This window comes from Heptranchias perlo, chromosome 20 (assembly GCF_035084215.1).
Source record: "Heptranchias perlo isolate sHepPer1 chromosome 20, sHepPer1.hap1, whole genome shotgun sequence".
Taxonomy (NCBI): domain Eukaryota; kingdom Metazoa; phylum Chordata; class Chondrichthyes; order Hexanchiformes; family Hexanchidae; genus Heptranchias; species Heptranchias perlo.
In genome coordinates, this window is record NC_090344.1 from 12706685 (window position 1) to 12727752 (window position 21068).

Below are 21068 nucleotides of genomic sequence, written 5' to 3' on the forward strand. Positions count from 1 at the left end.
TCCCTGACATGCGGCCGTGTATTTCCCATTCCGCAGTTGGTGATGCGAGAGCCTGGTGTATGGCACTGGAGTTAAAAATGTGGAACATCAAGGGGCCTGGCACACCGCCAGCGTTCCTGTGTCTCCACATCCACCGCGATGATGGCAGTTTCACCTACTAATGGCTGAAGCTGAAACTCTGAGACCTGGGAGGACTGCCAGTGGATGCATCACCTGCAGACATAAGCAGCGAGAAACCGCCACCACCCCCCACCGGTGTCCTCTCTTTGTGCCAGATATGTATAGCCGCAGTTCCCGGGGCAGAGACTGAAACTGTGCTCAATGTGAGATATGTATAGCCGCAGTTCACGGGCAGAGACTGAATCTCTGCTCAGTTTGAGATATGTAAAACTGCAGTTCCCAGGGCAGCCAGTGAGTAACAGCACCATTCTGAGTCCGAACACTGAGACAAGCTCCAGCTTCAGTTGGTGTGATGGAGGGTGGGAAATCCATCGCATGAATAACAACCAGGTTATTTGTTCGGAGTGATTTCATATTACTGTGTTGCATAGAATGATCTCAATATATTAGAATTTAAATCAACTGCTACTGTAATTTGTGAAGTGACCTGTAGCTGCTCGGGGCCTATCCCAATGGGGTTATTGGTCCTGCTGTGGACCGGCTGATGCCGATCATCATTGGGATGGTGACCTGCCGGACTCGGGAATCTCCCAGCTCGGGGTGTTCATGGATGTCACATTCTCCTCTCTGTACCGGGAAAGGCAATTTGAAAAGGTCAGTGAAATGATGATCCGTAAAATGATGATCAGTGAAATGATGACCGGTGAAATGATGAGCAATGAAATGATGATCGGTGAAATGATGATCGGTGAAATGATGAGCAACGAAATGATGATCGGTGAAATGATGATCGGTGAAATGATAATCGGTGAAATGATGATCGGTGAAATGATAATCGGTGAAATGATGATCAATGAAATGATAATCGGTGAAATGATGATCAGTGAAAAGATGATCAGTGAAATGATGATCAGTGAAATGATAAACGGTGAAATGATGATCAATGAAATGATGATCGGTGAAATGATGATCAATGAAATGATGATCAATGAAATGATGATCGGTGAAATGATGATCAATGAAATGATGATCGGGAAAATGATCATCGGTGAAATGATGATCGGTGAAATGATGATTGGTGAAAAGATGATCAGCGAAATGATGATCAGTGAAATGATGATCAGTGAAAAGATGATCAGTGAAATTATGTTCGGTGAAAAGTTGACGGGTGAAATGATGATCAATGAAATGATGATCGGAGAAATGATGATCAGTGAAATGATGACCGGTGAAATGATGATCAATGAAATGATGATCAATGAAATGATGATCGGTGAAATGATGATCAATGAAATGATGATCGGGAAAATGATCATCGGTGAAATGATGATCGGTGAAATGATGATTGGTGAAAAGATGATCAGCGAAATGATGATCAGTGAAATGATGATCAACGAATGATGATCAGTGAAATGATGATCAACAAATGATGATCAGTGAAATGGTGATCAATAAAATGATGATCAGTGAAATGATGTTCGGTGAAATGCTGATCAATGAAATGATGATCGGTGAAATGATGATCGGTGAAATGATGATCGGCGAAATGAATTTTGGTGAAAAGATGATTGATGAAATGATGAGCGGTGAAAAGGTGATAAATGAAATGATGATCGGTGAAATGATGATCGGTGAAATGATAATCAGTGAAATGATAATCAGTGAAATGATGATCGGTGAAATGATAATCAGTGAAATGGTGATAAATGAAATGATGATCGGTGAAATGATGATCGGTGAAATGATGATCAATGAATTTGATTTGAGTCCAAGAAAACTCCTTCCTCGGTTTTCCATCAGTTTCCACCACCCCCCACCCGGTTATTCCGTTATTTTGCATTATCACAATGCCCGATCTGTGACTGGTTTCCTTTTCATACTCACACAGGCCATTGGTCTCTCAGGAGAAGGCGGTGGGTGGAACCTGGGCTGATTGTATTAAAAAATAGGCAGCTTACTTCTCATTGGGGAATTTTACCGGACTGCAATTCACGCTTCACACCTGACTAAAATCTATTGGTTAATTGGAAGGAAACATTGGTTTCTGTACAAATTGTTGTGAACGAATTAACTCCCAGATCAGTCAGGTGGTGCTGGAGTTACCGCTCGGTATCTGTTAACAGTTCGGTTAATGTTCAGGTCCCATCGGTGTAAGCGGCTCCCGGAACGATGCTGAGGCCCTTCCTGACCCTATTTCTATTAGAGGTTCTGAACTGTGAGTTATTGATTATGGAAAGTATTCCGTTATCTATTGATACGGTGATTATTATTAAAATATCTTCCTCATTAATATAATAATTGATCTTTACTACAGAACACATTGAGGTGATGAGGAAAGGAAATGTTGTTTTCTTGAATTGTAATAGTGTCGTGTAGAGTTTAATGACAAATCGGGGCTTGTTTATCAATTGCCTGCTACCTGCGGCTCTTGCACAGACAGAGCAGACTGCAGTTGAAATTCTAATCGGACTATTTAAACTGAGCCTGTTAGAAGTAGAGCGCGGTCACTGTTAGAATAGAGAGTATCGGAGTCTGGGGTGTAAGTTAACTCACTGAGTGTAGAACACCAGTCAAAGCTGCACCTACTGCCGACTGATCCCACACAGACATTTCTGTCCCTAATATTTCTTGAAGAAGCGCTGTCTGACCCGCGTGAGATACAGAGAATTGATCTAAAATATTGTGACTAGTTTGTTCAGCATTGGATTGCTGGACAACGACTATAAATATTGTGTTATTAAATATTAAGTGGAGGTGGAACCAATATTGTTTAAGTTAGTATTAATCGTTAATATAATTATTATTAAGTACTGTCTCCAAAAATGATGTTACTGAAGATCCTAAATCTCCGGTGAATTTGCAGTATCTGAATTTTTGTTTAGTTATTGATATCTTCAAAATTCTTACTTTTATATTAAATTAAGCTTTCCATTTCATACAGTGCTATGTAGAGTGTCATGTCGTAATTAATGTTTTATAATCTCCTTCCACATGCTCCATACTTTATACACAGTGTCCTGTAGAGTGCAATGAGATATCGGGACTGATTTCTCAGTCTCCTTCCAACTGCACGTTATTTTGCTGAGTTTATCGGTCTGTAACTGCGTTCGGTTTCTCACTCGATCCAGTCTGTGTTTGATTATATTTATTAATCTCTATCAATAAGAAATGCTGTTTTACAGACAGTGAAATTTTCTCGCACTGTTATGAGACAGGTTATGCGTTTACTTTAAGTATCAGGGTAAATCTAATTTCATTTCATAAAACTGATTTAATACTAAAATATTATTTATGGCGGCGATTTAAAGAGCGTTGATTACAAAGCATAGAACAGAGAAAAAAATGACATTTATTTTACTCCTTGAATCATTTTCACAAATCTTGTGCTCATAAAAAATAATTTATAGAAAAGGTGCATATTTTATTCAATATTTGTCATTGAATGCGATCGTGTAATGTGAACATTGTAAAGTAGAATTTAAATTGTACATTTTTGTTCAATGCACATTTTTGGTTGTTTGTCTAATTTTACGCTCCATCTGCTTCATATAGAAAACAATCCTTCATTTCTGTCGGTGTCTGTGATAGTGTTTAGCATGTTTTAGATCTGATTAACAACTAGTTTAAATTACCGGAGGGCATTTGCGTCAAACTTAGATTTAAAACCGAAATTGAATAAAAAAATACCGCGGCAGTTTGTTTCATTTTGTCCCCTGCGGCTCTTTCGAGACAGAGCAGTCTGGAGTTGAAATTCTAATCGGACTATTTAAACTGAGCCTGTTAGAAGTAGAGCGGGGTTACTGTTGGAATAGAGAGTATCACAGTCTGGGGTGTAAGTTAACTCACTGAGTGTCGAACACCAGTCAAAGCTGCACCTACTGCCGACTGATCCACACAGACATTTCTGTCCCTGATATTTCTCAGTCGAAGCGCTGTCTGACCCCCGTGTGATACAGAGAATTAAACTAAAATTACGTTAAACAGTTTGTTCAACATTAGATTGTTGGACAAGGTCTATAAATATTGTATCATTAACTATTAACTAGAAATGGAACCAATACTGTTTCAATTAATATTAATTATTAGTGTAATTATTATAATGTACACGCTCCAGAAAATAATAACAAAGTTTCTGAATCTCCAGCGCATTTGCTGTGTGAGTATTTTTGTTTAGTTAGCGATTATCTTCAAAATTAGAACCTTTTTATGTCAAATAATTCTTTCTTTTTGAAAACTTGGATGCAGAGTGTCTTGTAATTCATGTTTCTTGATCTCCTTCCACATGCCCCATCCTTTTTATACAGTGTCCTGTAGAGCTTAATGAGACATCGGGACTTGTTTCTCAATCACCTGCCACATGCTCGATACTTTTGTTAAGTTTGTCGTCGATGATTTAGTTCAGTTTCTCGCTGTTTCCAGTGCGTGTTCTGTTATATTCATTAATCTCCACCAATAAGAAATGTTGCTTTACAGACAGGGAAACGTTCTCGCACTGTTATCAGATAGTTGGTGCGTTAACTTTAAGTATTTAAATCTCATTTCATGTTATAAAACTGATTGAATACAAAAATAATCTTTCTGTAGGTGTTTTAAATAGGGTTGATTGCAACGCATAAAACAGAGAAAGACATGAAATGTAATTTGTTCCCAGAATCATTTTCACAAATCTCATGCTCATGAAAACCAATTTATAAAACGAGTGCATATTTCATTCCAGTTTGTCTTTGAATGCGATCGTGTGATGCGTAAATTAAAAAGTATAATTTAACTTGTATAATTTGTGTTCAATACAGATTTTAGTTTGTCTGATTTTATGTTCCATCAGCTTCAAATATACATCAATCCTCCATTTCCAGTGGTGTCAGTGAACATGTTTAGCATATTTTAGATCTGATTAACACCTAGTTTAAATTGCCGGAGGACAATTGTGTCAAACCGAGATTTAAAAACCGAAATCGATCACAAAAACGGTTGCAGTTTGTTTTAATTTGTCCACTGCGGCTCCCTTACAGACGGAGCAGACTGGAGTTGAAATTCTAGTCGGACTATTTAAACTGAGCCTGTTCGAAGTAGAGCGGGGTCACTGTTAGAATAGAAAGTATCGGAGTCTGGGGAGTAAGTTAACTCACTGAGTGTCGAACACCAGTCAAAGCTGCACCTACTGCCGACTGATCCCACACAGACATTTCTGACCCCGATATTTCTCAGTAGAAGTGCTGTCTGACCCCCGTGTGATACAGAACATTGAAATAAACATATTTTGACTCATTTGTTCAGCATTAGAATGTTGGACAAGGACTATAAATATTTTATAATTCAATATTAACTAGAGATGGAACCAATATGGTTTCAATTATGTTCGAAGTAGAGCGGGGTCACTGTTAGAATAGAAAGTATCGGAGTCTGGGGAGTAAGTTAACTCACTGAGTGTCGAACACCAGTCAAAGCTGCACCTACTGCCGACTGATCCCACACTGACATTTCTGACCCCGATATTTCTCAGTAGAAGCGCTGTCTGACCCCCGTGTGATACAGAACATTGAAAGAAACATATTTTGACTCATTTGTTCAGCATTAGAATGTTGGACAAGGACTATAAATATTTTATAATTCAATATTAACTAGAGATGGAACCAATATGGTTTCAATTAGTATTAATTATTACTACAATTTTTGTAATGTACACTCCGAAGAATACTCTTATTGACAGGTCCTAAGCCTCCAAGTAAATGATGTGTGACTATTCTTGTTTAGCCAGTGATTATCTTCAAAATTATAAACCTATTATGTGAAGTTAAGCTTTTTATTTGATGCATTTGGATGTACGGTGTCTTCTTGTAAGTAATGTTTCTTGATCTGTATAATTATTCATCTCTATCAATAAGAAATGCTGGTTTACAGACAGGGAAACGTTGTTGCACTGTTATCAGATAGATTATGCGTTTACTTTAAGTATTAAGGTAAATCTAATTTCATTTTACAAAACTTATTGGATGCTAAAATACTATTTTTGTAGGTGATTTGAAGGCCGTTGATTGCAAAGCATAAAATAGAGAAAAAACATGACATTTATTTCACTCCCTTAATCCTTTTCACAAATCTTGTGCTCATAAAAACCAATTTAGAGAAAATATTTAATTCAATATTTGCCATTGAAAATCAAATTATCTACCAATTTCTAAAAAGCGTGTATATTTTATTCTAATTTTTCTCTGAATGTGATCATGTGATGTGTAAATTAAAAATATAAATTAATTTGTACAAGTTTTGTTCACTGCACATTGTTGGTTGTCTGATTTTGTGTTCCATCTGCTGCAAATAGACAACAATCCTCCATTTCTGTCGGTGTCAGTGAACATATTGAGATTATTTTAGATCTGATTAAAAACGAGATTAAATTGCCTGAGGGCATTTATATCAAACTTAGATTTAAAACCGAAATTGAATAAAAATAACGCGGCAGTTTGTTTCATTTTGACCCCTGCAACTCTTGCACAGACGGAACAGACTGGAGTTGAAATTCTAATCCGACTATTTAAACTGAGCATGTTAGCGGTCACTGTTAGAATAAAGAGTATCGGAGTCTGGGGTGTAAGTTAACTTACTGAGTGTCGAACACCAGTCAAAGCTGCATCGACTGCCGACTGATCCCACACAGACATTTCTGTCCCCGGTATTTCTCAGTAGAAGCGCTGTCTGACCCCCGTGTGATACAGAGAATTGAACTAAAATTATTTTATATAGTTTGTTCAACATTAGAGTGTTGGACAAGGTCCATAGAGATAGTACAATTAAATATTAACTAGAGATAGAACCAATTCTGTTTCAATTAATATTAATTATTAGTATAATTATTAGAAAGTACACGCTCCAGCAAATAACATAACTGAAAGTTGCTAAACCTCCGGGGCATTTGCTGTGTGAGTATTTTTGTTTAGTTAGCGATTATCTTCAAAATTAGAACCTTTTTAGATCAAATATTTCTTGCTGTTTGTGAATTTGGATGGACAGTGTCTTGTAATTAATGTTTCCTGATCTCCTTCCACATGCCCCATCCTTTTTATACAGTGTCCTGCAGAGTTTCATGAGACATCAGGACTTGTTTCTCAATCACCTGCCACATGCTCGATATTTTTGTTAAGTTTGTCAGTCGATGACTTAGTTCAGTTTCTCGCTGTTTCCAGTGTGTGTTCGGTTATATTTATTAATCTCTATCAGTAAGAAATACTAGTTTACAGAGAGGGAAACGTTCTCGCACTGTTATCAGAGAGATTGTGCGTTTACTTTAAGTATTAGGGTAAATCTCATTTTATTTTATAAATCTAATTGAATACTAAAATACTGTTTCTGTTGGTGATTTAAAGAGCTTTGATTGCAAAGCATAAAACAGAGAAAAACGTGAAATGTACTTTACTCCCTGAATTATTTTCATAAATCTAAGGCTCGTGAAAGCCAATTTATAAAACGCGTGCTTATTTTGTTCCAAATTGTCTTTGAATGTGATCGTGTGATGTGTAAATTAAATAGTGTAAATGAAATTGTACATTTTTTGTTCAATGCACGTTGTTGGTTGTCTGATTTTATGTTCCATCTGTTTCAAATAGACAACAATCCTTCATTTCTGTCGGTTACAGTGATCATGTTGAGGATATTTTAGATGTGATTAACACCGAGTTTAAATGACCGGAGGACATTTGTGTCAAACTTAGATTGAAAACTGAAACCCATCACAATACTGCGGCAGTTTGTTTCATTTTGTCTCGTAAGGCCCTTTTACAGACAGAGCAGACGAGAGTTGAAATTCTAATTGGACTATTTAAACTGAGCCTGTTAGAAGTAGAGCGCGGTCACTGTTAGAATAGAGAGTATCGGAGTCTGGGGTGTAAGTTAACTCACTGAGTGTAGAACACCAGTCAAAGCTGCACCGACTGCCGACTGATCCCACACAGACATTTCTGTCCCCGATATTTCTCGGTAGAAGCGCTGTCTGACCCGGGTGTGATACAGAAAATTGAAATAAACATATTTTAAATAGTTTTTTCAACATTGGAGTTGGACAAGGTTTATAAATATTGTATAATTAAATGTGAACTAGAGATGGTACCAATACTGATTCAATTAGTATTAATTATTAGTATAATTATTATAATATACACTCCGAAAAATAATATTATTGATAGGTCATAATCTCCAAGTATTTGCTGTATGTGTATTCTTGTTTGGTTAGCGAGTATCTTCAAATTTATAAAGCTTTTATATGAAATTAAGCTTTTTGTTTGAGGCATTTGGATGTACAGTGTCTTCCTGTAAGTAATATTTCGTGATCTCTATGTTTATTCATCTCAACCAATAGGCAATGCTGGTTTGCAGACAGGGAAACGTTCTCACACTGTTACCAGATAGATTGTGCGTTTACTTTAAGTATTAGGTTAAATCTAACTTCATTTTATAAAACTGATTTAAAGGGCGTTGATTGCAAAGCATAAAACAGAGAAAAACATGACATTTATTTTACTCCCTGAATCATTTTCACAAATCTTGTGCTCATAAAAAACAACTTATGTAAATTATTTTATTCAATATTTGTCATTGAAAATCAATTTATAAACCAATTTATAAAAAGCGCGCATATTTTATTCAAATTTGTCTTTGAATGCGATCGTGTGCTGTGTAAATTAAGACGTATCAATTGATTTGTAGAATTTTTGTTCAATGCACATATTTGTTTGATTTTTATGTTCCTTCTGCTTCAAATGGAAAACAGCCCTCCATTTCTGTCGGTGTCAGAGAACATGTTGAGAATATTTTAGATCTGATGAACACCTAGTTTAAATTACCGGAGAACATTTGTGTCAAACTTAGATTTAAAACCGAAATCGATCACAAATCCGAAGGCAGTTTGTTTCATTTTGCCTCCTGCGGCTCTTCTACAGACAGAGCAGACTGGACTTGTAATTCTAATCGGGCTATTTAAACTGAGCCTTTCAGAAGTGGAGCGCGGTTACTGTTAGAATAGAGAGTATCGGAGTCTGGGGTGTAAGTTAACTCACTGAGTGTAGAATACCAGTCAAAGCTGCACCCACTGCCGACTGATCCCACACAGACATTTCTGTCCCGATATTTCTCAGTCGAAGCGCTGTCTGACCCGCGTGTAATACAGAGAATTGAAATAAACATATTTTAAACGTTTTGTTCAACATTACACTGTTGGATAAGGACTATATATATTGTTTGATTAAATATTAATTAGACGTTGAACCAATATTGTTTCAATTAATAATTATTTATATTAATATTATTAAGTACACTCTCTAAATCACTGAAACTTCCTGAATCTCTAGGAGCTTTGCTATGTGAGTATTTTTCTTCAGTTAATGATAATATTAATATTTATGACCTATTAAAATTGATTTTCTATTTCATATACTTATGATGAAGCAATTAATGTTTCTCAAGCTCCTTCCACATGCCTCATACTTTTTATACAGTATCATGTAGTGTTTAATGAGATATCGGGACCTGTTTCTCAATCTCCTTCCACATGTTCTGTACTCTGGTTCCTTTGTGTAACAAATTCTAAACTCATTGGTATATTCATCTTCGACAGAAAGCGACCAGAGCAATTTTTCCCCGGTCTTTTAAATATTCGCTGCATGTTTGGTTATTTTCTAAGCGTGGTATCGTTTATTCAGGGATTACATCCGGTTTCGAGTTATTGTCTTGGAAATTACTGTTTGCGCTGTTGACCAAAGAGTCTGGATTATTCGGTGTGACCTCCCTCTGTCCGGTGTTTTAATGGAATTTTTAACCTGTTCTACTCAGACTGAGGCATCTTAACCCAACGCCTTAACAGTTACTTCACTAAAAGCGGATATCTCTCGGCGGTAATCTTACATTTGAAGTAAAGTGAAATGTTTTAGTAATAATAATACTGCTAATAATTGGTGGATCGCGACGTGTTAACATCACGTTCCATTACTGGAAGCAGGTACAATTAATGTTTTAACTTCGATGTGGAGATGCCGGTGATGGACTGGGGTGGACAAATGTAAGGAATCTTACAACACCAGGTTATAGTCCAACAGTTTTATTTGAAAATCACAAGCTTTCGGAGGCTTTCTCCTTCGTCAGGTGAGTGTGGGATTCCTTGAAAGTTACCGCATGTATAGTCAGAGAACAATGCCTGATGATTACAGATAATCTTTCCAACTGCCTGTTATCAAGGCAATCAAAGGAATTGAATAGTGTTCAGACAGAGAGACATTAGATACAAGACTACTGAATATACAAACGGCTAGAACCAAAGACATAGAGGGAGAGAGAAACATCCTAAAGGAAGAGAAAGAGAGAGAATCACCAGTTGCATTAAAAACAGATAACTTTTTTTTTTCTGCTGGTGGGGTTACGTGCAGCGTGATATGAACCCAAGATCCCGGTTGAGGCCGTCCTCATGGGTGCGGAACTTGGCTATCAATTTCTGCTCGACGATTTTGCGTTGTCGTGTGTCTCGAAGGCCGCCTTGGAGAACGCTTATCCGAAGATCGGTGGCTGAATGCCCTTGACTGCTGAAGTGTCAAGGACACTTCCCAGTTGGGGAACACTTCAGCAGTCAAGGACATTCAGCTTTGTATCTCATTCAGGAAGTTAAATTCCCGAACCAGAATATCCCCAACTTCTGCCCTTTTAATTCATGTCCTTACAGTTTCTTTTTAATTATATTAATAATTGTATTTTACTGTTTGTTGTGATACAAGTGCAAACTAACTGAAGTATAACGATTACAATTAACTGGACAATTTCGCGCCAAGCTCATTGCTCTAAACATCAGGAGAACATTAGTGGGGTTTTGTGTGACCATTGAAATTTGAAGCGTTGGGGAACCGCGAGTCAGTGTAGGTCAGTGAGGGCAGGAGTGAAGGGTGAGCGGGACTTGGTGAGAGATAAGATATCAGCAGCAGAGTTTTGGATCAGCTGAAGTTTACAGAGAGTGGAGAATGATCAATGATTTGGACATGGGTTTACAGAGAATTAGATTCAACATTTATTTAAAAAGAAAATGAGAGCGGATTGGAAACTGTGAGGAAGGATACAGGAGATATTGGAGGAATCAGCAGGTTACGAGAGTTGTGTAGATGAATGGGAAATAGTACCGCCTGAGAAAAGGAAAAGACTGAACATTTATCCGATGTATCTTAGATCATAGGATCTCAGTAGGTACCGCACAGTAGGAGGCCATTCGGCCCATCGACCAATGGACGGACTTGGTTGTCCTCCAATTCTTGCCTCTTGCGCATCCCCTGATTTTAATCACTCCACCATTGGCGGCTGTGCCTTCAGTTACCTGGACCTCAAGCTCTAGAATTCCCTCCCTCAACCTCCCCACCTCTCTCTCCTCCTTTAAGGCGCTCCTGAAAACCTACCTCATTGAACAAGCTTTTGGTCACCTGTCCTAATATCTCCTTATGTCGCTCGGGGTCAGATTTTGTTTGATTACACTCTTGTGAAGCGCCTTGTGTCATTTTACGATGTTAAAGGCGCTATATAAATGCATGCTTTTGCTGTAGATTGCTTTTATTGATTCTTGGGGTGTGAGCATCACTGCCCGGTTTATTGTCCATCTGTCCTGCGAAGGTGGTGACGGGCGTTCTTCTTGGACTCCAATTCCTGTCGTGATGGTGTTCTGGGTTCATTTGCTGTCGATCCCGAGCTGCCCTGTGAAGGTGGTGGTGGGAATTCCTCTTGAATCACTTTAACATGAGAAGTATTGAGGCGCTGAACTTTTTTAAGAGAGTAAAGAGCACCAGCAACTATTTGCATTTATATAGCGCCTTTAACCTAGTAAAACGTCCCAAGGTGCTTCACAGGAGCGTTACAAACAAAATTTCACACCAAGCCGCATAAGGATTTAGTAAGACAGGTGACCAAACGCTTGGTGAAAGAGGTAGGTTTTAAGGAGTGCCTTAAAGGAGGACAGAGAGTTAGAGAGGTGGGGAGGTTTAGGGAGGGAATTCTAGTGCTTAATGTCTGGGAAAGTGAAGGCACGGCCGCCAATGGTGGAGCGATTAAAATCGGGGATGCGCAAGAGGCAAGAATTGGAGGAGCACCGAGATCTCAGAGGATTTTAGGGATGGAGGAGGTTACAGAGATAGGGAGGGGCAAAGCCAAGAAGGGATTTGAAAACAATGATGAGAATTTTAAAATCGAGGCATTCCCGGATCAGGAGCGAATGTAGATCGGCGAGCACAGTGGTGATGGGAGAACGGTCTTGGTGCGAGTTAGGATCAGGGCAGCAGAAGTTTGGATGAGCTCAAGTTTATGGAGCGTGGAAGATGGGAAGCTGGCTCGGAGAACATTGGAATAGTCCAGTCTGGAGGTAACAACGGCATTGATGAGGGTTTGAGCAGTGGTTCAGCTGAGGCAGGGGTGGGGATAGTGAAAGATTATTCCCTCTCGTCTGTCAATGCGTAACAAGAAAAGGGTAATTTGTGTGACACTGACTATTATCAGGGGGAGTTGGTAAGGACTGTGAGGCACTACTGGGGTGGAATCAGGTCGTGCACAGTCTACATTACAGAAACGGGGCAGAAAGACACCAGTGAGATTATGTTTGGGAAACTGGCTATCATTCAATAATTCTCGGCAAGCAAGCTGAGGACAGGAATCGATGTCACACTGTCATAAGAACATAAGAAATAGGAGCAGGACTGGGCCGTATGGCCCCTCGAGCCGGCTCCACCATTCAGTAAGATCATGGCTGATCTTCGACCTCAACCCCACTTTCCTGTCCTATCCCCATATCCCTTGATCCCTGTAGTGCCCAAATATCCATCGATCTCAGTCTTGAATGTACTCAATGACTGAGCATTCACAGCCCACTGGAGTAGAGAATTCCAACGATTCACAACCCCCTGAGCTACATCATTAAATAAATTTAAAACAGAAATAGATAGTTTCCCAGAAGTAAAGGGAATTAGGGGTTACGGGGAGCGGGCAGGAAATTGGACATGAATTTAGATTTGAGGTTAGGATCAGATCAGCCATGATCTTATTGAATGGCGGAGCAGGCTCGAGGGGTCGATTGGCCTACTCCTGCTCCTATTTCTTATGTTCTTATGTTCTTAAGAATTTTTTCCTCATCTCGGTCCTAAATGGCTTACCACTTATCTTGAGACTATAATACATAACCGAGACAATAGAAAGTGACCAGAAAATCTGTGCAACACAATATCATCAGGGGGATTGGGAGGAGGTCAATATACTGCCTACATTTCAAAGAACAGCAAAGCTTAACCAGTCAACGATAGGACCATGAACTGAACATCATTACCTGGTAAAATGATGGGACAAATCGGAGAGGGCAGGTTACAAGAGAACCCATAAAGCAGGAATTTAATAACGAACAGCCCGCACAGAGTTAAGAGGCGAGATACAACCTGATCAACTCTTTTTTAAAATGTTGTTTTGTTTGACGAAGATATGAATTCAATGAGTCATAGAACCCCCAATTAGAACTTGAAAAGATCCACGTGGAAGAATATGGATCAAACTAAAAGGCATCGAAATTCATCACACATAGAAACATAGACAATAGGAGCAAGATTAGGCCATTCGGCCCTTCAGCCTGCTCCGCCATTCAAAATGATTATGGCTGATCGTCCAACTCAGGACCCTGTTCCCACTTTTTCCCCATATCCCTTAATCCCTTTAGCATTAAGAAATATATCTATCTCCTTCTTGAATATATCTAATGACTTGGCCTCCACCGCCTTCTGTGGTAGAGAATTCCACAGGTTCACCACCCTCTGAGTGAAGAAATTTCTCCTCATCTCGGTTCTAAATGGCATTCCCCGTATCCTGAGACTGTTACCCCTGGTTCTGGACTCCCCAGCCATCGGGAATATCGTCCCTGCATCTAGTCTGTCTAGTCCTGTTAGAACTTTATATGTTTCGATGAGATCACCTCTCATTCTTCTAAACTCTAAAGAAAAGAGGCCTAATCGACCCAATCTTTACTCATACGTCAGTCCTGCCATCCCAGGAATCAGTCTGGTAAACCTTCGTTGCACTCCCTCCATGGCAATGACATCCTTCCTCAGATAAGGAGACCAAAACTGCACACAATACTCCAGATGTGGTCTCACCAAGGCCCTGTACAACTGCAGTAACACATTCCTGTTCCTGTACTCAAATCCTCTTGCAATGAACGCCAACATACCATTCGCCTTCCTCACTGCTTGTTGCACCTGAATGCTCGCTTTCAGCGACTGGTGTACAAGGACACCCAGGTCTCGTTGCACCTCCCCTTTTCCCAATCTATCACCATTCAGATAATAATCTGCCTTTCTGTTTTTACAAACAAAGTGGATAACCTCACATTTATCCACGTCGTACTGCAACAGCCATGTTCTTGCCCACTCACCCAACTTGTCTGAATCACATTGGAGCCCCTTTGCATCCTCCTCACAGCCCACATTCCACCCCAGCTTTGTGTCGTCTGCAAACTTGGAAATGTTACATTCCGTTCCCTCATAGAAATCATTGATACATATTCTGAATAGCTGGGGCCAAAGCACTGATCCCTGCGGTACCCCACTAGTCACTGCCTGCCATCCGGAAAAAGACCCGTTTATTCCTACTCTCTGTTTCCTGTCTGTCAACCAATTCTCAATCCATGCCAGTATATTCGCCCCCCCCTCAATCCCATGTGCTTTAATTTTGCACACTAACGTCTTATTTGGGACCTTATCAAAAGCCTTCTGAAAATCCAAATGCACCACATCCACTGGTTCTCCCCTATCTGTTCTACTAGTTTCCTCCTCAAAAAACTCCAGTAGATTTGTTAAACATGATTTCCCTTTCATAAACCCATGCTGACTTTGTCCAATCGCGTTAATGCCTTCCAAGTGTTCTGTTATCATATCCTTTATAATCGACTCTAGCATTTTCCCCACTACTGATGTTAGGCTAACTGGTCTGTAATTCCCTATTTTTTCTCTCCCTTCTTTTTTTAAATAGTGGGGTTACATTTGCCACCCTCCAATCTGTAGGAACTGTTACAGAGTCTATAGAATTTTGGAAGATGACCACCAATGCATTCATTATTTCCAGGGCCACTTCCTTTAGTACAATTGAATACTCTTTATTTCAAAGTATTTTTCCGTTCCTTCCTTCATGAACATTGGATCAAAATCCTGGAATTCGCTACTTAACATCACGTGAGAGCGCCATCTCTGTGAGCACTCCAACGTGCCAAAGTGCGGCCCATCACTGCCACCTTCTCAGGACACCTACACATGGGTAATAAATAGTCAGAGCATTGTCATAAAAGGATAATAGAATGCTGGCCTTTATATCTGGAGGACTAGAATACAAGGGTAGAAGTTATGCTCCAGCTGTATAAAGCTTTGGGCACTGCACCTTTGGAAGGATATATTGGCCTTGGAGAGAGTGCAGTGTAGATTTACTGGAATGCTACCTGGACTATAATGGTTAAATTACTAGGAGAAATTACACAAACTAGGGTTGTATTTTCTAGAATTCAGAAGATTAAGGGGTGATTTGATCAAATTTTTCAAGATATTAAGGTAAACTGATAAGGTCGATAGAGAGAAACTATTTCCGCTGGTTGGGGATTCTAGGCCGAGGGCACATAGCCTAAAAAATAGAGCCAATGCTTTCAGCAGTCAAGTTAGGAAACACTTACAGACACAAAGGAGGAGAAAGGATATTATTAAACTAGAAAGAGTGCAGAAATGATTTACTAGGATGCTACCGGGACTTGATGGTTTGACTTATAGGGAGAGGTTGGATAAACTGAGACTTTTTTTCCCTGGAGAGTAGGAGGTTTAGGGGTGATCTTATAGAAGTCAATAAAATAATGAGGGGCATAGATAAGGTAGATAGTCAAAATCTTTTCCCAAAAGTAGGGGAGTCTGTAACGAGGGGGCATAGATTTAAGGTGAGAGGGGAGAGATACATAAGGGTCCAGAGGTGCAATTTTTTCACTCAAAGGGTGGTGAGTGTCTGGAACGAGCTACCAGAGGCATTAGTAGAGGCGGGTACAATTTGGTCTTTTAAAAAGCTTTTGGACAGTTACATGGGTAAGATGGGTATAGAGGGATATGGGCCAAGTGCAGGCAATTGGGACTAGCTTAGTTGTATAAACTGGGCGACATGGACATATTGGGCCGAAGGGCCTGTTTCCATGTTGTAAACTTCTATGATTCTATGATAACTCTCTTGAAAAATCGGCAATTGATGCTAGCTCAATTGTGAACTTTAAATCTGAAATTGATAGATGTTTCTTAACCAAAGGTATTAAGGGATATGGGGCTAAGGCGAGTATGTGGAGTTAGGTCACAGATCAGCCATGGTCTCATTGAATGGCGGAACAAGCTTGAGGGGCTAAATGGCGTACTCCTGTTCCTATATTTCTGTGATCCCATGACACCACAAGGAGCGTGCCTATCACCATCACCTTCTCAGGGCATCTACACACCGGTAATAAATGGTCAGAGCACCGTCCCCACAAGGAGCGGGCCCATCACCATCACCTTCTCAGGGCATCTACACACCGGTAATAAATTGTCAGAGCACCGTCACCACAAGGAGCGGGCCCATCACCACCGCCTTCTCAGGGCAAGTACACACGGGTAATAAATGGGCAGATCCCACGTTGCCTCATCCGGAGAATAATGTAAGTCCTCGGAACACATAATGGTGAGCGGAATTATTCTCCATGTGTTACACATCGACCAGAGAAATTATTGTACAGTGTAAAATAACGCGCAATATTTCTGACCCTATCCCCTCCCGCTACGATAATTCGAGTTGAAATCGGTGAACATTAAGAGGTACCTGAAATAATCGAAGTGTCCACAAGTGGGTTATTAAAGGCAGATATATTTAATTAATTTAACGGAGGCTTTAGAAGATATCACTAATTGTACATGTTATCTAGACAATGAAAGTGGAGCACATACATTGTATGTGGATTTCAACAAGGAATTTAAAATAGGCGTATGGTACAGGAGGAGACAGAGCAGAATGGAGAGACCATTGGGTGTCAGACACCAAAGAAAGGAGTCGGGTTAATGGGTCTTGTTCAGTTTGAAGATGGGTCAGAAATAGTGCACCCAGCTGTCAGTGCTGGGGGTATATATATATTTATGTATTTATGTGGGTGTGTATGTGTCTGGGTTTTCGTGTAAGAGTCTGTGTGTGTGTGTCTTCGTGTATTTGTCCGTGTGAGTATATCTGTGTGGTTATAGGTGTGTGTGTGTGTGTGTGTGTGTGTGTGTGCCTTTGTGTATGTGTGTCTGTGAGTGTATGTGCGTGTGTGTATATTAATTTTCTGGATACATTGTAAGCACGTTACAAATGTTAGAATGTTGTAGAGACTCAATTTGCCGTTTTATAAGGAATGAAGAACAGATGAAATCACAGACCCCGGTATCATTTCTTACACAAAGTGATGGGAATATTTACTCACAGTTTGTTGTATTTTAACTTTTGTTTCCGATATTTTCATTCATTTCTTGCCCGAGCGAACTCTAATTCTCAATGTCTCATTTCAGGCAGACCCGGGAACATTCAGGCTGACCGGCCAGGTAATCGCCCTTTATTTCAGATTCTCTGTTGAGGCAAATAGAATAGATGCATTTTAAGGGGAAGCTTGATAAGCAGATGAGGGAGGAAGGAATAGAAGGATATGCTGATAGGGTGAGATAAAGTAGGGAGGGAGGAGGCTCTTGTGGAACTTGAACACCGGCATAGACCCGTTGGGCCGAATGGCCTGTTTCTGCGCTGTCGTTTCGATGCAACCGATCCCATGACGATCACATGACCATCCAGCGCCGCCTCTTTCTCGATTGGCTCCGGGGGCAAAATATCTTTCAATCCTTACTGGAGCTGGGCTCTTATTATACTTGGCCAATCAGTTCTGAGCATCAGTGACAGCTGATCATTGAAGCTGCGCTGTTGACCACTTCAGACTGAAATACATTCTGAGCCGATCGCCCATTCGCACCCGTGGGAGCCGCGATGGAGCTGGTAATCTCCCGGTGACTGGGGGTTTAATACACTGTAACCGCTTGATGTTATTTCTGATATTATACACACTGTGGGACTGGTGAATTGGGACAGTCCGTGCGCTGGGAGACTGGGGGTTTAATCCACTGTAACCGCTTGATGTTATTTCTGATATTTTACAGACTGTGGGACTGGTGAATGGGGACAGTCCTTGCGCTGGGAGACTGGGGGTTTAATACAATCTAACCGCTTGATGTTATTTCTGATATTTTACAGAGACTGTGAAGCTGCGACTGGTGAATGGGGGCAGTCCGTGCGCTGGGAGAGTGGAGATTCACTACAAAGGACAGTGGGGAACTGTGCATCATTATTTCTGGGACCTGCGGGACGCCGCTGTCGTGTGTCGGGAGCTGGGCTGCGGGGCCGCGCTGTCCGCACCGGGCGGGGCTCACTTTGGGGAAGGGTCCGGACCCGTTGTGACGAATGATGTTCAGTGCCGCGGGACCGAGGCCGCTCTGCGGGACTGTGTTTCCCGTCAATGGGATCACTATCCCTGGTCACACTCCTATGATGCCGGCGTCATCTGCTCAGGTAAAAATCTTCCTTCTGTCTCTCATCTCCCGCCGGGTCTGACGGTTTCCGGGAAAAGCGAGACTAAAATAATCCGGGATTGTCCGTACCCGGAAAGTGAGATGATAATTCTGGTATTCTCAGATTATTATTAATCTTGTATTGTTAATATTAGGATCATTGTTTGTGTTATAATATCACTATTATTATATTTAATAAACACCCCCCACTGGGAGCAGTAAATACCTGATACTCGGGACATTTACAAAGCAGACAGAGCAAGTTCCCATTGAGATTTGACCCAGAGCCGCGGTGAATGAGCCGAACCGCTGGAAATGTCCCAATCTCAATCCAACTCTCCATTCTGAACCCACCAGTCGCTACCGGGCATGTGCCGTGAGCCCGGCTGTGCCCCTGCACTCATCGCCTGATGTGAGATGTGTGATTTTACTCTGACTCTGACTCTGAAGCTGAGACTGGGAGGGAGGTTTCTCAGCCTCGGGGGGAGGCTGTGCAATGGGTCCGCAGTTACTGTGGGCAGCACTGATGGAAACTGCACAGTAAGGTCCCTCAGCGTCCTGCATTTCCTATTTTTTTGATATTTTAATGAATATTAAAAAAGCCAATAAAAAAGACAGAATCTCAGACAAAGAGGTAAAAAAGCCAGGAAAACTGTTCTAATAAATAGACACACTCCCGCGGATCTACTTGAACATGAATGGGGAGTTCTCCTGGAATCGTGGCCCCTCGTTTTGGGCCTGCTCCCATCAAGGCAGATGAATTGGCAATTTTTCCCCCTTGCAAGTTGTGGGATCTTGCTGAGCGCAAAATAACCGTCCCTGAAAAATGCCGGTACAGTATTTTGTGATTTAGAACATAAGAACATAAAAAATAGGAGCAGGAGTAGAGCCAATCGGCCCCTCGAGTCTGCTCCGCCATTCAATAAGACCATGGCTGATCTGATCCTAACCTCAAATCTAAAGAACACAAGAAGTGGGCGCAGGACCCGGCCACTCAGCCCCGGGCCCGCTCCGCCACCCACAGAGCCTTGACCGATCCGAACTCAGCTTCATGTCCAATTTCCTGCCCGCTCCCGTAAACCCTGGTTCCCTTTACTTCTAGGAAACTGTCTATTTCTGTTTTAAATGCATTTAATGATGTAGCTTCCATAGCTTCCTGGGGCAGCAAATTCCACAAACCTACTACCCACTGAGTTTAGAAGTTTCTCCTCATCTCAGTTTTGAAAGAGCAGCCCCTTATTCTAAGATTATGCCCCCTAGTTCTCGAATTGTCTGTGAATAAACTATTAATGTTCTCGACAGACTATTTTAGAACAACTCTCCCTACAATTAAGTACACGGGGACACACAGGACTGGAAAGACCACCATGATGGATCTGGATATCTCATAACTCTCTGTCCATTTTTCTCTAGGTCTTTATCCATCTTTCTCTTGAATTTTTCCGAATCTGATTGCCTCATAGCTCACAATTCAGTTTGAATCCTCTCACTAATCGATATTCTGAAAGATCCCTCAGTGTGAGTGAGTTAAACGCCTAACCTGCCCACAATAATGATGCAGATCTTCTCGTTTGTGACAGAAATATTTTAGTATTGATTCCCTAAACTTTTGGCCGTCTCAGTGCCGATTATGCTGTGGCCCCTGAATTAAATTTTGCAATGTCCTGATAACAATTTCAAAATAGACGGCACTCTCTGTTTAAAAAAGATCACATGATACACGGCTATAAGATAGAAATTGATAACATGAACACTTCCCCTCAAACTCTCAACACATTTTAATATAAAGCCTCAAAATACTCACTGTATAATCCCCAGGAAGTTCCAAGCCAAGACTTGTGAATGGAGGCAGTTCCTGTGCGGGGAGATTGGAGATTAACTGGAGTGGAACCTGGCGGACAGTTTGTGGTGGTCGGTTCTGGGACTTATGGAATGCCGAAGCTGTTTGTGAAGAGCTGGGCTGTGGCTCCGGGATAGCAGCGCCGCTTGATGCTCACTTTGGAGAAGGGTCAGTGTCTGTTATTGGTCCGCCTGGCTGTGGACACAAGCGAGATGTTGGAGTAATCTGTTCAGGTACAAACTCCGATAACTTGGTGTAGGATAATGTTCAATATAATATGTTAACAGCTTGGCAAATTTAAAGACCATCACGGATAGTTAGTGTAAAGGGATATAGTGAAGGAGGAAGTGTAGAAATCACAGGGGGCATGGGCATGATTCGCCAGAAGGCTCAGAACATCGAGTGGGACGTGGGTAACAATACCGTAACAATACAGAAGTTAGTACTGGTATCTGTGTATTGTGAATTTATTCTGTGTGATGGAGTCT

General features: G+C 40.8%; 1 protein-coding gene and 1 long non-coding RNA gene across 2 annotated transcripts in view; both read left to right on the forward strand.

Moving 5' to 3' along the window:
• The first annotated feature begins 1952 nt into the window (after positions 1–1952).
• Positions 1953–18483, forward strand: LOC137335628 (uncharacterized). Its single transcript, XR_010966462.1, has 3 exons — positions 1953–2335; positions 17697–17729; positions 18427–18483. It is a non-coding gene; the product is annotated as an uncharacterized lncRNA (long non-coding RNA).
• Positions 18484–20947: 2464 nt separating this feature from the next.
• Positions 20948–21068, forward strand: part of LOC137335922 (deleted in malignant brain tumors 1 protein-like) — a 36063-nt gene continuing 35942 nt past the window's right edge. Inside the window, 1 exon segment of the mRNA XM_068001437.1 lies at positions 20948–20993. Coding sequence (XP_067857538.1) covers positions 20948–20993 — 46 coding nt within the window.